This window comes from Peromyscus leucopus, chromosome 8b (genome assembly GCF_004664715.2).
Source record: "Peromyscus leucopus breed LL Stock chromosome 8b, UCI_PerLeu_2.1, whole genome shotgun sequence".
NCBI lineage: Eukaryota > Metazoa > Chordata > Mammalia > Rodentia > Cricetidae > Peromyscus > Peromyscus leucopus.
This window is the reverse complement of record NC_051086.1, coordinates 23454034-23472613: the sequence shown is the minus strand read 5'-3', so window position 1 is coordinate 23472613 and position 18580 is coordinate 23454034. Positions and strand designations below refer to the sequence as shown.

The 18580-nt window shown below is 51.0% G+C and overlaps 1 protein-coding gene across 3 annotated transcripts; it reads right to left on the bottom strand.

Annotated features, from left to right (window-relative positions):
• Positions 1 to 446: 446 nt before the first annotated feature.
• Mettl22 (methyltransferase like 22) lies at positions 447 to 18371 on the bottom strand. 3 transcript variants are annotated; one of them, XM_028872863.2, is made up of 11 exons: positions 18266 to 18371; positions 16086 to 16220; positions 12860 to 13222; positions 9766 to 9806; positions 9534 to 9678; positions 7895 to 7966; positions 7378 to 7431; positions 5836 to 5916; positions 4463 to 4565; positions 2101 to 2269; positions 447 to 555 (listed from the first exon to the last, which is right to left on the bottom strand). In XM_028872863.2, exons 2-11 carry the CDS (start codon positions 16189 to 16191, stop codon positions 520 to 522), a joined length of 1170 nt encoding a protein of 389 aa, XP_028728696.1. In that variant the 5' UTR covers positions 16192 to 16220; positions 18266 to 18371; the 3' UTR covers positions 447 to 519. The 3 variants fall into 3 exon arrangements, with proteins under 3 accessions (XP_028728696.1, XP_037056515.1, XP_037056516.1); XM_037200620.1 differs by lacking the exon at positions 447 to 555 and adding an exon at positions 562 to 794; XM_037200621.1 differs by lacking the exons at positions 447 to 555; positions 18266 to 18371 and adding an exon at positions 563 to 794 and having other exon boundaries at positions 12860 to 13073.
• Positions 18372 to 18580: the final 209 nt, after the last annotated feature.

The following is an 18580-nucleotide window of genomic DNA, read 5'->3' as shown; positions in this document are numbered from 1 at the left end:
CTGGTGGATACCTCTTAACATTGGTATTATAGCTATGTACTGCCACATCCATTTTATTCCGTGCTAGGGATGGATTCTCGGGTTCTGTGTATCTGCTAGACAACTATCCCACCAACTGAACTAACTCTCAGCTCACCTCTATATAATTTTCGATGGAACCCGGGACTTCACACACGCTGGGCAAGTGCCGAGTCCTACTAGCAGAGGACGTGTGAAAAGTGGTGACACAGTTATTGTCCCACCCCACACAAAGTTCACCACAGAAACAACCAGAGTGCAGCCACCCAGAACATTTGCCGACTTTGACCAAGAGGCTCGGGAGTGCCTGGGAGCTGTGTGACAAGCCTGACACAGCCAAGCCACCACACTCAGAGCAACAGTATTTTTGGGCGATTGCTGCAGGTGGTGATGGATCCCAGGAGGTCCCTGTGTTTAATGACAGTATCTCAGTGCACAGAGGGTTTGTTTTTATTTGAAACATATTGACAACAGTCAGGGGTCACACCTTTCAGAGGTGACTCATGCTGCTGGTTCCACTACGATCTTCCAGAGCTCCTGCAACACACAGAAATGAAAGGGTCTGAGGATTCACAGAGCAGAGACACCAGGGCAGGGACGGGGGCTCCTTCCTGTCTCCGAGGCTCTGGCCATTACACGGTGGCACAGAGGCTGTGCAGACTAAGTCTGGAACTAGCCAAAGGGATGGTCACAAGGGACTGGAGGAATGGCAGCAAGTGGCCTCAGTCTTGCCATTTTGGGGACCTTAGCCACTGTGGTCTGCAGTACTCCATTTCCTAAGGGACAAAAGGAGCGTGAGAAAGCTGGGCCCTCCCTCTGCCACCGTCCCCCCCTCTCCTGAGAACGAGGCCTGATCTCCACAGCCAAAAGGCAGAGAGAACAAGAGATGCCAGATGGGCTTCTGTGACTCCAGCTCCTAGTAATTTTCAGGGTAATTTTGAGTTTTCAAGTTTACTCTGAGTGCTGGTTTAAAAGCTGTAATAGCAGGGGCCTTGGCTCTAAGATGACTGTTCCAGGCTGGGTGCATTAGCTAAGACAGCGGACAAAAGGTGTGTGGCACGAGCACATGCTGGTTACAACTGTAGGATTATCAAGGGCCTGGTGTGAGCCTTCGTTCTTGGCCAGAGAAGCAGCAGCGTCTCCACAGAGCAGATGTAGCCATTAGCGTGACGGTTAACACTATCAATTGACAGGACCTACAATCACCTGGGAGACAAACTTCTGCACATGTCTGTGATGGACTTTCTAGATTGGGTTCATTAAGGTGCTAAGTCCCATCCTAAATGTGGGTGGCATTATACCGTGGGCTGGGTCCCTTGACTTAAAAGGGAGGAAGCCAGCTGAGCACCAGCGCTCACCTCTCTGCTTGCTGACCGGATGCATGTGACCAGCCGCCTCCCACTCCTGCCGCTGTCACTCCCCACTGAGATGGACGGTGCCCTCAAACTGTGAGCCAGAACAAACCTGCTTCCGTCTTTTGCTGTCATCAGACATCACCCAGGCCTGCCTTACAACTCCCAGATCCTTCCCACTGACCTACTGCTCCCCAGAGGACCTGCTTTGTTGTGGCTTGAGTTTGGAATGCCTCCTACAGGATCCTGTGTCTGAACACTTGGTCCCCACCTGGACACACTGGTTAGGAAGGGTGAGAAACCTTGAGCAGGTGGAGCCTTGCAGGAGGAAGAGGAAGTGGGTGACTGTGCAGGCTGGACCCACTTCCTGTTCATTGCTTCCTAAGGTGGGCGCAATGTGACCAGCTGCCATCTGCTCCTGTGGCCTCGTCTTCCTCAACGTGACTGTGCCCTCTTAAAATGTGATCCAGAATAAGCCTTCCTCCTGACGCTGCTTGGGGGAAGGAACTGATGCCTGCCCCTCTAGCTTCCTCTGGAGTCTTAACTGCCCACAGGGAAAGAACAGGAGATGACAGCCACAGAGCTCTTCTGGTCAGGTGACTACTGAGAATGGGTCGAACCCCCAGGGATCCCAGGGATAAATCTGCAGCCTCTCCTGGGCAGACTATGGATGGGATGGTAAGGCTGCCCATTGCTGTGTTTCCCACCACCCTCCTGGGGCTGCATCTACCAGTTGTCGGATGCGCTCATAGAGGAGCAGCTGCGGGAAGGAGGCCTCCACAGGCTCCACCGTGAAGCGCAACCTGCCATCAGCCAGCTTCTCCAGGGAGTCCAGGGAGGCACGGAAGTGATCATAGGCTTCACATGTGACGTCCAAGTGTCTGAGTGTGAAGTTGAACCTGTGGATTGACCAGCAGCAACACACTCATCATGACCAGGAAGGGCTGGTTCTGCTGCACCCGTCCTCACAGTCTGCTTCCCACTTAGTGCCCTTGAGTCTGGATTTAAGTGTCTCCTCTGCACCCAGCCTGTGAGCAAATTACTTCCAGAGCCTGCACAGAAGCCTGTTTCCAGAATGGCTATCGGCTCTACTCACAGCTGTAGCTTTAGGGAGCTGAGGTCACCTGCCAAGATGACACTCTGGAAAGGCAGATGCCCATCTCGAGACTTGCTGCAAATGGATTCCAGGGTAGATTTGCTGGCTGGGTGCTGTGGGTACCATCTATGGGAAGGGGGAACGAGGGGCTGTTGTGGGAGCCCATTCTCGGGTTCCTCGTGGCTTTACCCAGCAGGTCCGCATAGAGGATGATCAGGACCATGGGCCTGAGTGCAGGTGTCTGAGATGGCCTGCACTTGGCTGTGCTGGGGGAGGAGGTCTTTTGCTCCACCCCTTGGCATCTCTATAAAAACCCTGGGGCAGAGACAGTCGGGGCCCGTTGGAATAGGTTCCAGGTCCTCTCAAGGCTATCCTTTATTTTCTATCTGTTTATCTCCGCGATATTCTCCGCTATAAATCCTTCTATCTAACATTTCCTGCTGCTCACACTCAAGAAAACTCTGGGAAAAGGGAATCTGTAAAATGAATTACCTTGAATTCAGACTGTTCATCTGTCTTTTTCTTTTTGCATGTGTGTGCAGCATACATGTGTGTTCTTATGTTTGTGTGTGTTCATCATTTATAGGGTATGTGTGTGCACATCTAAGTGTGGAGGCCAGAGGCTGACATTTTCTTCTTCCTTATATGCTAAGACAAGGTCTCTCTCACTTGAACCCCGGTTTGTAATCTGGAGGCCACCCCACCTACTTGGCATTTTCCTGGGTGCTGGGGATGCTCATTGTCTAGCAAGTGCTCTACCTGTTAAACCTTCTCCACAACCCCTTCTTTTTCTTTACAAATCTTTTATTGTAGCAAACTGCCAGGAAGCCACTGGCAGCTTCCACCAGCACTGACTCAGCCACTCCGTCCCGTGTTTCCAGAGTTCCTCCTCTCACTCATCAACAAGCAAATACCTGACACCCCAGCATTTCTCCAGCAGATACGTCTGTACATATCTGGAAAAGATAATGATTCTTTCCTCAAATGAAATGAACAACCTTTCGTTTGGTTGTCTTTTTTGTTGTTGCTTTTGTTTTTTTGAGACAGGTCTGAATTCACAATGTAGCCCAGGCTGGCCTTGAGCTTCTGATTCTCCTGTTTCAATCTCCCAAGTGCTGGGATGACAGCTGTGAGCCACTATGCCCAGGCAAACAAAGACAGCTCCTGACACGTCTGTCCTTTACAGAATTCAGCGTTTCCTATCTGCTCTAAGTCTCCTGTTTACAGTCTCTGGAGTGAGGATCAAAATGAGGCCCCTGCTTCCCCTGGACACTGTGTCTGAAGGAGGAATGGGGTGTTACTGGGACAAACAATGCTGTGACAAGATCCAAGGATGTTTAGCTTGGAACCAAAATCTGGTGTGGAAGAGGCAAAGCTGAAGCAGATATTCTGCAGGGGTCCGGGCACAAAGACAATGGGAGGGGATATGTGGCTTCCAGAAAGGAATTCCTTCATTCCTATTTTTACTAACCATTCCTTTTTTTTTTTTTTTTTTTTTTTTTTTTTTTTTTTCCATTTTTAAGTTTCATTGAAGACATAGGAACAGGGTTGGGGATTTAGCTCAGTGGTAGAGTGCTTGCCTAGCAAGCACAAGGCCCTGGGTTCGGTCCTCAGCTCCCCCCCCCCCAAAAAAAAGAAGACATAGGAACAAGAAAACTTCCTTTTCATGGAAAAACAAAGTATAAGTGATACTAATGGCAGGCCTTAATGATGATGGCCTTAGCATGTGGAAGATGACAGGAAGTGGGCCAGCGGTGAGGGGCATGGTCTCAGGCAGGTCCTCATCTGGCATACCTCACTGTGTCTCTCAGCCTTGCCTGCTCCATATGAAAAATGGGGCCGGTCTGGCTGTGCCTGATAAGAGTTTAACACAGACTAAACGAAGGGATGGATGTGAGGGGGGGGGGGCCCAGCCCAGCACACAGTAGGGCGTGACAGACGCAGTGAATGCAGTGGTACCACAGTGAGGGCGCGGCTGCGGGGCAGCAGAGCTCACCTTTTCTCCACTGACAGGATGGCGGTGCAGGCATTTTTCAGTCTGTGGACGAGTCGGGAGAGCGTGTTAAACAGGGCGTCGGTTAAGTCATCGTCGTAGAACACTGGGGAGAGATGGGTATTGGGGAAAAAGTGTACCTTCGGGGAGACCTACTCAGAGGGACCCACAGAAACACCATGGAGTGGATCCTTATCACAAATAGTAGCAGCTGTGGAGGAATGTTCTAGAAGGGAGCTTCTAGGATGTCTCTAAGGGTGTAGTGAGACAGTTCTCTAAGTCCCAGCTAGAGATTCTCACAGCAAACACTGTTAGCTGTTCCACATGGCAGACCACAGCATTTCAGAGCCAGCCTCCTCACGGTTGGGCAGTGTTTGCTAAGACCTTCACAAGGACAAGGACGGAGCACCAGTGAGTATTTGACTTTCCCAGAAGTAAGTGTGTGTGTGTGTGTGTGTGTGTGTGTGTGTGTGTGTGAGCCTATAGTCACCTCCACGGCTTGGACACTGGCAATGATCTGAAGCCAGGTCTCTGCAATTCTGCTGTGGACCGACAGCCGCACGAAACAGGAGCTTGGCAAGGAGGGAGTGACCTTGGGGAAACACAGCTGGCCACTGTCCGTCCACAGCAGCTCCCATCTTACTCATCCGGATGAAGTTCAACGAGCCATTCTTAGGGCTGCTGGTGCCTTCCAGGTGCTAATTTGACATCTCTGAAGAAATCAATCAGAGCAGGTGAGGATCTGGGGTCTCTGCAAACACCAGGACTAGCAAAGTAACATCCGTGTGAGGCAAGAAGGAAATCTAGTTCAGCATGACTCAGTATCCGGTGTTGGTTCAAACTTCTAGAGTCTGACCCCAGGCAGTTTATTTTTGACATATTTAAGTTCAGCATAATTTTGGAAAAAGGTTCCCTGGTGACAATTACCACAATAAAGCTTAAGGAGTGAATACATCAAAACTCTTCTGCAAAGTACGTGTGACAAAGTACTCGTCCATGATAACGGTTCTATAGCTTAAGGGCCTAGGGGAAGATCTGGACATGGGACATCACCCTGGGAGGGTTCTACTGAGAAACAATGCTCAAGGTAAAGGTCTAGGGAGGAAGAGCCAGGGATAAACAGAACAGTCTGGGGGGTTGGGTGTGTCCTGGCTCGACAGACACACAGATAAGCAGACTGTTAACCACATCCACTCCCAGGTTTCTGGGCAGGAAACAGGTATACAGCTCCTCCGCTGAGGACAAACCCCGCGTGTTTAACATTCCTGCTTTCCCTACTGCTTATCTGTGAGCACAAGGAGCGCGTGCTCTCTGCACGAGGGATCCGGTAAGACACAGGTAATGACAAGGACGCAGGGTGACAGAGAACCACTCACCTTCAGCTGCCAACAGCACAGTGGTGTGATCATACAGGTCACGGATGTCTTCCTCGGACCAGCTGAAGGGGACTTTGGGATCTACCAAAGAAGAAAAGACTGAGTGGCCATTCCTTCCTTTGCTGGCCACCAGCTCTTACTGCAAACTGACCAAGGAAGCTTCAGGACAAGAGACAAGGCTGAGCTGGGTGTGGTGGTACACTCTGGAAATTCCAGCATTCAGGAGGCAGGCAGATCTTTGTGAGTTCGAGACCAGCCTGGTCTACATATTGAGTTTCAGGCCAGCCGCAGCTACCTAATGAGGCTTTGTTTAAAAAAAAAAAAGAGAGAGAAGGAAGGAAGGAAAGATGAGAAGAGGGGCTGGAGACAGGATGCCCTATACTAGGGACACAGTTAAGGGCACTCTTCCCACCAGTAAGGGGCAAGTGGGTTCCATCCTTCCTTGCCACTTGGCCAGGGGCCCTGTGAGAACATTATCTGTCTACCACCACCCAAACTGACTCACTGTGGGAGACCATGAAACAGGTTACATCACTCTGCGTTTACAGAAGGCCGACTAAAACCCCTCTCAGAAGATGGCTGGGAAGCCTCGGGTCAAGGTCACAGCAGAGTGCTTGGGAGGGACAGTCAGTTTCCTTACTGACAGGGAAGAAGAAAGAAGCTGCTGTATAAGTAGCAAGCATCAGGTCTAACAGTCTGTGGAAGAATTTAAACCCCGCTCCTTGAGAACTGATCCCTCAGAGACACTGGGAGGTGTGAGCAGCAGCACGCGGTTCAGGGCTCGGCATGTGCAAGAGGAAGAGAATGACTGCGGCTCAGAAGCCTGTGGAGGGAACCTCCACAAGATATGGGCTGTGGAGGGAACCCCCACAAGATGTGGGGCTGTGGAGGGAACCCCCACAAGATGTGGGCTGTGGAGGGAACCCCCACAAGATGTGGGCTGTAGAGGGAACCCCCACAAGATGTGGGCTGTGGAGGGAACCCCCCACAAGATGTGGGCTGTGGAGGGAACCCCCACAAGATGTGGGCTGTGGAGGGAACCCCCACAAGATGTGGGTTGTGGAGGGAACCCCCACAAGATGTGGGCTGTGGAGGGAACCCCCCACAAGATGTGGGGCTGTGGAGGGAACCCCCCACAAGATGTGGGGCTGTGGAGGGAACCCCCCACAAGATGTGGGCTGTGGAGGGAATCCCCACAAGATGTGGGCTGTGGAGGGAACCCCCACAAGATGTGGGCTGTGGAGGGAACCCCCACAAGATGTGGGCTGTAGAGGGGACCCCCACAAGATGTGGGTCTGTGGAGGGGACCCCCACAAGATGTGGGCTGTAGAGGGGACCCCCATAAGATGTGGGCTGTAGAGGGGACCCCCACAAGATGTGGGCTGTGGAGGGAACCCCCCACAAGATGTGGGCTGTGGAGGGAACCCCCACAAGATGTGGGCTGTGGAGGGAACCCCCACAAGATGTGGGCTGTGGAGGCAGCCGGGACTGTGGGTTCCACAGAGGAGCCACTGAACAGGTACCACTGCAGGAAGCACACACCTGTGCAGAGGTCGTCTTTCAGCCAGTCCAGTTCCTTGACCTTAATCACACCATCTGCAAAAAAGCAGGCAGAACTCCCAAACTGCACACCCCGGGGAAAAGCACCAACTCTCCCACCCATCCTCACCGTCTAACCAGCGTCTGTCTTTCCCATCCCCTTCTCTTCCCACATGTTTTCAATGCTCAGTGTCAGTGACTCTGTAGACACAGGGAATATAAACATCATCAGTCCTGGTCCCCATCCCCGGAGACTGGCCACCTTAAAGGGGCTGGCAGGTTAGCAGATGACTCAAGACTGTGACTAGGATAACACTAACAGAATGAGCAAATGCATGGAGGAGAGGACAAACTTTTCTGTCAGCCCAGGGACGTCAGGAGGGCATCACTGTGCCCAAGACAAGGTCATCTATGCTCCAAGGAAACACCTGATGCAAAGGGAAGCCACCCCAACACTGTGTCCACTGGGTGACAGTGTTGCCTGCCACCAAGCTCCCCACCCCCCAACACTGGCCCTCACCTCTAGTGGCAGCCAGGTGGCTGTTGAGGGCAACGTTTCGTTGGCACATGGCCAGGAGGTCTGTGCCGACATCTGGAATGACAGAAGGGTGCACCATGACACACGGTCTGTTAAGACACCATCTCCATCGTTTTTCATGGAGAGCCACCACCAGTAGCCAGACTGCTGGGCTACGGGCATTTAAGGTGTTAGCATCTCTGGAAGCTGGATGAAGGGTACACGACACATTCTGGATTATCTTAGGAACTTCCGAGTGAGTCTGATATAATTTCAAATTTAAATATTAAAACAGAAATCAAGTTTGCCACACAGAGGATCAGCTCATCATTATAAGGATTATCAGATGAGGTACAAAGGTGTTCATTTCTGCAATTGAAAAATGCGAGAAAGCACAGGATAATTAGAGTGCCTGGCAAGGGATGACAAAATGATAAAAATGATCTAGTTATTAAAAGTCATAGAATAATTTTTAAGGACACAGGAACATGCTCTTTTTTTTGTTTGTTTGTTTGGTTTTTTTTTTTGGTTTTTCGAGACAGGGTTTCTCTGTGTAGCTTTGCGCCTTTCCTGGAGCTCACTTGGTAGCCCAGGCTGGCCTCGAACTCACAGAGATCCGCCTGGCTCTGCCTCCCAAGTGCTGGAATTAAAGGCGTGCGCCACCAACGCCCGGCAGGAACATGCTCTTGAAGAAATACTTCTCAAGATTTTTGGCTCTCTCTCTCTCTCTGTGTGTGTGTGTGTGTGTGTGTGTGTGTGAGTGTGTGTACTCACAAAGTATATAGTAACTATTTATAGACATTTCAGTTATTCCTTAAGAGTATTACTAAAGGGTGATGGAAAGATGGCTCTGAGGTTGAGATGTCACATTGTTTTTTAAAATTTATTTATTTTATTTTATGTGTGTTGGTGTTTTCCCTACATATATGTCTGTGTGAGGGTGTCAGATCTTAGAATTATAGAAGTTGTAACCTGTCATGTGGGCGCTGGGAATTGAACCTGGGTCCTCTGGAAGAGCAGTCAGTGCTCTCAATCTCTGAGCCAACTCTCTGGCCCACCACACTGTTCCTGCAGAGGACCCAAGTTTGGTTCCCAGCACCTACATCAGATGGCTCACAATCAATTGTAATTCCAGTTTCAGGGGATCTGATGCCCTCTGAGGGCACCTGTCCTCATATGCACATACTTCAATATATACAATTTAAAAATAAGTTGGCCCACAGCAGTGTCTAACACATTGCACACTGCTGAATCACTCTGGGGACTGTAACATTAAGAGTAAATTTCATTTTATGTTTTGCACTTTATCCTAAGGAGAAGTCCTGTTTCTATCATCAGATACAAATGATAAACCAGTGTGACCCCTATGAAGAGAACTGCTTGGGGCTTCTTGGGATGTTTGCTCTTCCTTGGAGGGTGAGCCGGGAAAGGGCACCGGACACTGCATGCCCAGTGGGCTTGTGGCTCCGGGGTGACACTGGTGGCTGGGTGTTGAGGGCCATTTGGACAAAAAATGGAAGTGGGTGGAAGCTGGGGAAATCGGGAGCAGCCAGTGTCCAGCTCCTGGTGACCTTGTTCGCTTTTACAGATGGTAGACATCATGGAGCCCGCCAAGCACTCAGCTGAGCCACAGAGTTGTTACCTGTACAGTAAACGGTGTGCGCCATGGTGGCTGCCACAATGCTGGCAAGCCCTGTGCCTGCCCCAAGCTCCAGCACGGTGCGTCCCTGGAAGAGGTCCCTTCGGAACAGGATATAGTCTGCCAGGAACAGGGCGCCCCGCCACACCTGCAAGACAGAGGACATAGAGGCACAGGTGACTTGAGGCTCTGAGAGACCCTCAGGGGCCACAAGAAGTGAACAGGGCCTACCCACCTGCTTGCCAACATCCTCCAGGGGCGTGGCCATGGTATGCTCTGGACAGGACAGAAACCAAGAGAAAGGTCCATGGTGAAACAGGCAGACAGAAGACAACAGGGAGGGGCAGTGTGACAGTCTGCCAGCCTGGCTGGCTGGGCGGCAGAGCAAACGATCAAAAGAGAAGCCAAGGCTTGGACTGTGCTGCCAGATGGGAGCATCACTGAGGCCAGGTGTGTGGCCCACCAGGGGGCCAGGGGGCACATCAGGTCTGAACCCAGCTAAAGTACACACACGTATCATTCTATGTGAACTGCCACCTTAAAACTGAAATCTATTTACATGCTAATAATAATTATAGCTACTTCCAAAATATTTTCTTATGCTTACAACTGCACCAGAAGCTAACACAGCAAGTTTCAATTTATATCTTTTTTTTTTTAAAGTTCATGAGAAGCTGGGTGTGGTGGTGCATGGCTTTAATCCCAGCACTCGGGAGGCAGAGGCAGGTGGATCTCTGTGAGTTCAAGGCCAGCCTGGGCTACAGAGTGAGTTCCAGGACAGCCAGGGCTACACAGAGAAACCCTGTCTCAAAAACCCAAAAAAAGGAAAGTTCATGAGCAGAGTGGTTGGTATACACTCTGAATTCCAAAATATCTCAGAACAGAATTCTGATGGCTAGAAGGAATGGAAACAGGAGCTGAAGGAGAAAAAGAAACACTGGACAACACTGTCTCTGCCACTACATTAGAACTCACTCATGTTTCCTTTCCTTTTTTTTGAGGTTGGCCTGGGACTCACTATGTATTAAATGTTTGCAAATGGGCTGTGTGAGGTTAAAACAAACAAAGGGACACAGCAGAGAAGTTTCCAGAGCCTGCCATGCTCACACAAGCTCAAATACAGTCTCGGAACAAAAACTGAGGATCAAGCTGGGCACAGCAGTTCACGCCTGTAGTCCTAGCAGGATCGGGGTCAGTTTGGACTACAGAGTGAGTGAGGCCCTTCTAAAGACAGACAAAGCAAGGCCTGTGAGGAGGCTCCTCAGGCAGAGACGCTTGTTCTGCAAGCCTGACAACCCGAGTCCAATCCAGAACCCACTTAGCGGGAGGAGAGAACCAGCTCTACAAAGTTGTCCTCTGACCTCCCCTGACTGAGAGAGAACTTCCACCTCTGAAGACCCAAGGTCACAGGAAAGGGTGGGAGGGGCGGCTGGGAGTCTGCCATATTCCCCACCTTCCTGGTGGGAATTTGTCCTTAGCTTGTAAGACAGTGTTCCTAGCACATGCTCACCGGAAGCCAGAGTCACTGTGGGGCGACACTCTGTTACTCTAGTCCTGGAGGGGAGGGAAGCATCCTAGTTTACTTTCCCAGGGCTGTGATAAAACACTGACCAAAGCCAACTTCTTCTGTTTATACCTCTACATCACAGTCATAGTGAGGGGAAGTCAGGGCAGGCATATAACCTGGAGGCAGTGCCTGAAGCAGACTCTGGAGGAATGGTGCTTACTGGCTTGTTCCCCTTTCTTAAGATAGTCCACGACCACCTGCCCATGGTTAGTGCTGCCCATAGTGGCTGGGCTTTATTACATCAATAATCAAGAAAGGCAGCTAAATATAAGTTTACGAGCAGTGTTCCTCCCTGGTTCCTGCCCTGATTTCCCTCAGTGATGGATAGTGATCGACACATAAACTGAATAAAACTTTCTTCCCGGAGTTGCTTTTGATCATGGTGTTTATCACAGCAATAGAAACCAATCTAAGGGGCTAGAGAGATAGCTCAGCGGTTAAGAGCACTGGCTGCTCTTCCAGAGGTCCTGAGTTCAATTCCAGCAACCACATGGTGGCTCACAGCCATCTGTAATGAGATCTGGTGCCCTCTTCTGGCCTGCAGGGATACGTGCAGATAGAACACTGTATACTTAATAAATCTTTAAAGAAAAAATAAAAAAATAAACTAAACTAAAATCAGGGGACTGAAAGCATCCACGCTAATTATAGATTTATTGGTCTTCTGTTAATGTTGCAAACATTTGGGAGTAGGTGTGCCTTGATTCCTGGTGGCCCCCAGGACTACCAGAGGCAATAAATACTAGATGGTAGATGGGGTGGGCAGCTGTCACTCTTGAGTAGACAGCACACATTCTGTCCTGGGCAGTGAGCTCCAGGGCTGCAGTTTCGGGTGGGGTGGGCTCCAGTGACGCAGCTGTCGGCAGTGGTTTCTGAAGTAACCCTTCACCCACACTCTTGTAAGTAAACCCAGCACAGTCCACTGGCTCACTAAGGTAGACTTTGATGGTATCCTCCCTTTGGTCTGTCATGTTTGACCTGGGATGGCAGACATTTGTTCGAGTCTTCCTAGAAACAGTGTCACACAACACCTGGGGTCCTTAGACCCTTGCTCTGCCTGTTGAGCCCAAGCAGCAGTGTCGCCTCTGAGGATCTATCAAAACCCCTTAACTGGGCGGTACCACCTCTCCCTCTCATTGCCCACTGCTGCCAGCTCCCACCCTTTGACTGGCCCACTGCAGGTTGCTGGGAACTGACGCCCTCTCTACTCCACACTCTGGCTGCAGCATTTCCTAGGCTTCCTGTTTCCACGGAGCCCAGCCGAGCATCCCACCAACTGTTCTGACTCTCACTCCTGCGCACTGGGTTAGAGAACATGGGAGCCAGAGGCAGGAGAGCACTTTCTGGAGGAAGTGGGACCTGAGCTGGGACCTGGGCCACTTAGGAATGTGCTAAAAAGTAGAGGTTGGTTGCAAGCACTCAAGAAGGAAAGTGCAGCCCAGCAGAGACCCAGAAGGGAGAGGAACATGTCAAAGTCTGGGGTCACAAGGTCACTGGTGGTGAGAGGTGAGTGGGGACTATGTCACCCCAGCTTTTTAAGCTGAGTCATCTGGATTCCATCCCCAGGGCAATGGGAGCCAGGGAAGAGTCCTGAGCAAGAGAAGATCTACAGGTTTGGAACAGACTCTGCTGGCTGGGGCATCGCCTGTTCCCAGCTCACTAGAGCCACTTCTGAACTCAGAGCTGATACCCACAGCTCTGTTGTGCACCACCAGCCACTGTGACACTGCCTTGGTGGCCAGAGAACAAGACCTTTATTTACCTATTTTGATGATGTCGTGGGGGCAGCTCTCCTGTGCCCGATCTCCCATGAGGTCATCTTCCTCCTGTGCTAGAATCATGGGATGTACCTTGTCTCTTGCAGGCTCTGCTGGGTTGGGGTCAGAAGCAGCCCGTGGTCTTCGCACCACATCCAGGTCCCCATCCTCATCCAGGGGAACACCCAACCCTTCCTGGATGGTGATGTCATCGCCAGCCTGGAGGGACAAATCCTCATGACTGTGGCCACTTCCTGACCCAGCAAGAGGCGTCTCCTGTGTGGAGACATCTCTGGGACCATTGTCCTCAGCCCCCGAGTCTGTCCAAGAGTCCTGACTCCACAGGAGCTTGAACTGGGACAGGAAGACTGTAAGCGAGACAAAAACAAAGTGAGCAATGCCAAGGCTCTGTCTGTCTCCTCTCTGAGAAGTCAGACTGCTAACTGGAGACACTTAATTTTTCTTCGGAGATGGGGTCCCTTGTGGCCCTGGCTAGCCTCAAACGCATTATATAGTTGAGGGTGACCTTCAAATTCTGATCTTCCTGATTTTACCACCCAGTGTTTGGATCATACACAAGCATCATCATGTCCAATTTTGTGTGGTGCTGGGGTTCAAACCCAGGGCTGAGTGTGAGTTAGGCAAGCACTCTCCTAGCTGCGTCACATGCCCAGCTCAACTGGAGAGACTTTTAAAGGCTAGTGGGGTGGCTTGTTGACTCAGCAGTGACCATCTGGGAGGCCGAGGTAGCAGCTCCCTGATGGAGCAGCCTCTGCTGAGTGTCTGCAGGCACCTGGCCTGTGTCATGTGACCAACTGCAGCGTCACCATGAAAATAGTCTACCAGCTCATTTCATAGACGTGGACACTGAGGCTCAGAGGTGAGTGAGCTGGGAAAGTGGCCAAGGCTACAACCCAGGCTGCCTGGTGCTTCAGCAGCTTCTTAAAGGCAGCGGGACAAGAACGCGGGCCATCCCTCACCACCAGGTGGCCAGAAAGTCACTGAGACAGATTTCAGTAAGTGCATGTGCCAGGGGAGGTGTGCCAGAGACAAAAAGAGCGAGGACTTCAGAATGCTCAATACTAGGCTGGGTCAGGCACCTGTTTGCTCTGAGCCTGTTTCCAACCTTGCATGCCGGGAATAAGGGCATCTACCACAAGCCAGCCAAAGCCAACACCAGTGACCACAGAGGCTGCCCAGTGTCCCCAGTCCTCTCTACCTCTGTTCCCTCACCTGACTTTACATTAGGCCCAGCTCACTGTTCACCACCTTCTCCAGGAAAATGGCCCTGTGACATCATTGAGGAGCAGGGGACAATGGCAAGGCCTGATGACAGTTCTTGCTGCCTTGTGGAGCTGTTTCCTCTTTCTGGAATGTCTTCCTTAGCTCTTGAGACAGATCCTTCCTAGCTTTTAGTGCTCAGTCAGCTGACCCTCCTTCAGTCTCCTACAGTATCATACCCCATACCAAGTTTTAAGCATCCATCTACCTACCCAACCACCCGTCTATTCATCCACCCATCATCTATTCATCTACCCTTCCATCCATTTTACTTATGTACCCATTCATCCATCCATTTGTCCATCCAACCATCCACTTCTCCCATGTATCCTTCTATCATCTAGTCATCTACCCACCCATCCATCACCCATCTTAACCATCTACCACTGTCCATCCATCTACTTACCTGCCACCCATCCATATATCAATTCATCTACCCACCCTGTCCATTCATTCATTTCACCCACTCATTTACCCATTTGTCCATCCATCTACTCCCCATCCACTCACCCATCACCTACCATCTACCTGTTTATCTTTTCATTCATCTTACCCATCCATCTATTCATTTACCCACCCACCCACTCAACAAACATGCACCGACTGCCGACTGTGCTGAGTACAATTTTAAGTGCTGGGGATACAAAGCGGAATGGAGCATCTTAGGGTGATAAAGCAAACAGGATAATTACAGACTGTGACACACAGTGGCAACCATGTACGGCTGGGGCCAGCAAATCTTTTCTTCAGTAGGTCAAGAAACAAATATCCTAAGCTCTCTGAGCCATATGATCTCTGCTGCAACTGCCCAACTGTCTGTAGTCATAAAAGCACACAAACAAGCAGGCCTGGTGCTGTTTCAGCAGAATGTCATAAAAACAAAGCAGGGCCTGGTGGCCACACAGGCTGCAGTTTGCCAATGCCTGGTATAATGGCATCCAAACTGGGACAGCTATTAATCAACACACCCAACAATGAATGAATGCTGGGTAACTGACTAGGGAAGGTGGCTGTGAGGCCCAGAGACACCCCAGGAGTTACGGCCGAGAGGGAGGAAAGTGGTGCAGAACCGAGGGACAGATGGAGGTGAAGGTGGCTACAGGGGTCAAGGAGGGCAGGATGGCTGGGCTGGGCACACTGCCTAAGGCTCTCAGGCCCAGTAGAGGGCCACACGTTCCTTAGAGCCACGGGGACCACGGGGCATCCGAGTCAGGGCCGTGCTACGGCTGGGTGTGCATTTTTGAAAGCTATGCTTGGCCGGAGGGGGAGGAGCCAGCAAGGCTGTGTAGATGAAAAGACGGGACACTAAGGAGGAAGGGAACAGAGCAGCCAGGCACAGGACGAAGGTGACTGTCTGGGGCCTGCGGTCACACACAGCCCTGGCGTCGTCCCTGCATGGACTGTGGGCTCACTCACTCGTGCATTCCTGTGCTAGGTCAGGGTGTGACACTCAGCAGGTCCTCAGTGAAGGAAGTACACTTAGGTGACACACTGAATGTAGATAAGGAACCTGATTCACTAAAGAAAGCCAAGTTTGTTGTTGTTCTAGCTTGAACTGTATCATGGATTTTGTTTTTGTTTTTGTTTTGTTTTTGGTGGAGGATAAGTGGGGGAAGAAAGAAATCATTTGATAGTAAAATCATAAAATCCAATGTGAAGCTTCACAGCTTCAGAATGGCTATTCTATATAGAAATATACAGAATGGCTAACTGTATAAAAGTTCACTGAAATGTGTAGATTTTGGGTCTGGTTAAATTTGGTGTGTGACTTTTGTTTAGTCAGTTTTTTGGCAATAAAATTTTAATTAAAAAAAAAAGGTGACTCCCCACTCCCCTCCAAAAAGACAACAGCTCAAAACAATTCAGTCTTTACCCCCAAAAGAAGTATGAGAAAGAGAGAGAAGATAAAGTGGGCCCCACCAGGCACCAAGCCCCAGGCCTGGATCTTACCTGGCTGTCCCATGCCATTCAGCCGCACCATGAGGTGTCTCTGGTTGGGGGTGTACAGGTGGACATCTGACAGCACAGTGTCACTTTTGAAAGTTATCTCATCCATGGCTGGCCCATGTCACTCCTGGGATGCACCTGAGAGGGAAGAAGAGCAAGTGCTCAGGATGCTGGATCCTAGAGGGAACACTAGAGTCACCCAACCAGGTGGCCAAAGGAAGCCTCAGAAGCCTGGACAGTGTGGGGGGTAGGGAGAGACGGGTGGGGGGGGTGGGGGAGGGGTAGGGGGAAGGTGGGGGGGTGGGGGGTAGGGAGAGACGGGGGCAAAGCGCTGTGCAGAGTCCTTCAATCACAGCAAGTGTAAACCAGCAGCAACTTCTTTGCTCTGAGGTTGGTTCCAAGTGTTTGACTTCAACCTGACCTCAACTGCTGCCTACAGGAACAGTTCCTACCTGGCTGGTGTATGTACTAGCGGTGTGTTATCAAACCTTGTGGGACCTCCATGTTTGCAAACTGGAAGATAGAAACACTTTAATTTTCCTATCATAATTCAGACGTCTTCATGCTCCAACTACCCGCAGCTGGAGCGCCTGTATTCCGATGACTGCCAGGGAATGGCAAACACCAACACAGAAAGCTGTTCTCCCAGCTTGCTCTCTCCTTCACAAGATGATAAGCCAGCAGAACAAGCAGGTTGTGAACAGCGGCTGGCAGTCAGGCAAACTACAGCTGGATTTCACATGAATGGCATGGAGGAAGTGTTCAGCCACCAGCCAAACCACTGGCAACAAAAATCAGACAAGATGCAGGCAGAGGAAACACAGCCCAGCCTCAATCAACCGACTGGTTCGAGGTAGACTGGCTCCCCTGGTTCTGCAGGGAAGACAAGCCTCCTGCCTAGAGTGTTTTGGCTAAAAAAAAAAAAAATCCTCTCTGCTGTCTTTGGCAATGTTGAACATGAATAAAAAGATAGCATGTGTTGCTATGGTGCACTTTTGCTGGAATTAAAAAAAAAACAAAAAACTATACCCCAGGGAATGAATGCTCATTGCGCTTTCTGAAAATGGGCATTATTACAAAGACCAAATTGTCTTACATATAGCTGGAGAAGAAATTTATTACTAATTCGTGGTCAATTTCTTCCACAAAGTCTCAACTAAGCCGGGCGGTGGTGGCGCACACCTTTAATCCCAGCACTCGGGAGGCAGAGGCAGGCGGATCTCTGTGAGTTCGAGGCCAGCCTGGTCTACAGAGCGAGTTCCAGGAAAGGCACAAAGCTACACAGAGAAACCCTGTCTCAACCCCCCCTAACCTCCCCCCCAAAGTCTCAACTAAGCAGGCTTCCCAGAAAATGTGGCCTAAGATGGAAGTCCCTTTAAGGGATTCTCCTGGGAATCAGCATTCTGGAAATTGGGCGGCACTACTGTCTATTTGGGGGCCTCTGTGAGGATTAAATGAGACAAGCACCCCTTTCAGGGATCAGCAGTAAACAATAAATAACTCTAGTGTCATGGTTATAGAAGAGGGTGCTGGGAAGATAAAGACCTTGGGCCAGTTTCTCTACTTAGAAACAGCAGATGCAGTTTCCACCAGGGAATGTCAGGGTTGGGGGGTGGGGGGTGGGGGCGGGGTTTCTGACTCCTCCTGGGAACTGCTGAAAAAGTAGCCCCAGGTTGCAGGCTGCAAATTCATCCCTGTAGGGGAGGCTCTTGGAAGACTGCGGAGCCAGATTCCCACGAATTTCTTTAAGGGCCTGCGCTGTTTTTCCCCAAACCAATCTGTTGGGATGGCGAGACGCACTCCCACTTGAACCATCAAAATGAGGAGCTGGGTAAGGGAAAGCCAGGTAGCTGGAGCGCTCAGGGTGCAGGGGTGCGAGAAAAGGCTGGCCACGCGCAGAGTGGCGTCAGGGGTCCAGGGACCTCCTCCCTTCCCGGCCGGCCACTGACCTGTGGGCTAGCCTTAGAGTCCGTCAGTGACCCGGCCTCTCCTTCCCTTCCGAGTCCCACACCAAGTGGGTCGGCCACTCAGTACGGAAGCCGAGAAGAGGTCCCACAGAGGAGGGGAAACTGAGGCTGAGGGAGGAATTAGGGTTCAGGCTTCAAGGTCGTGGAAGCTTGGCTCCCAAAGCCACGATGCTCCCTGGGTCCTGCCCAGTCCCGCCGCCTCTCCCGGGCGCTTACCCGCCATGACCCTGGGCTGGAGTCCCACGCGAATCCCTCGCCGTGGAACTCAGGAGGCCGCCATGACAGACAATCTGCGCACGCGTGGTACACGCTCCGGCTTGGGTCGCGCATGCGCATGCGACTGCCGGCAGCTGACACCTGCAGCTGGCCTGCCGGAGAGGAGGAGTCGCATCTGCGTTTGGTTGTCGGGAATCCCTCCTGTAAAGAATTTAAATAGGGCCGAGGATGTCGACGGTGTAGAGAGCTTAGCACAAAAGAAAAAAGAAAGTTGATTTGCTTTCGGTGTTACCAGGGTAGAGTCATTGAAGGTCA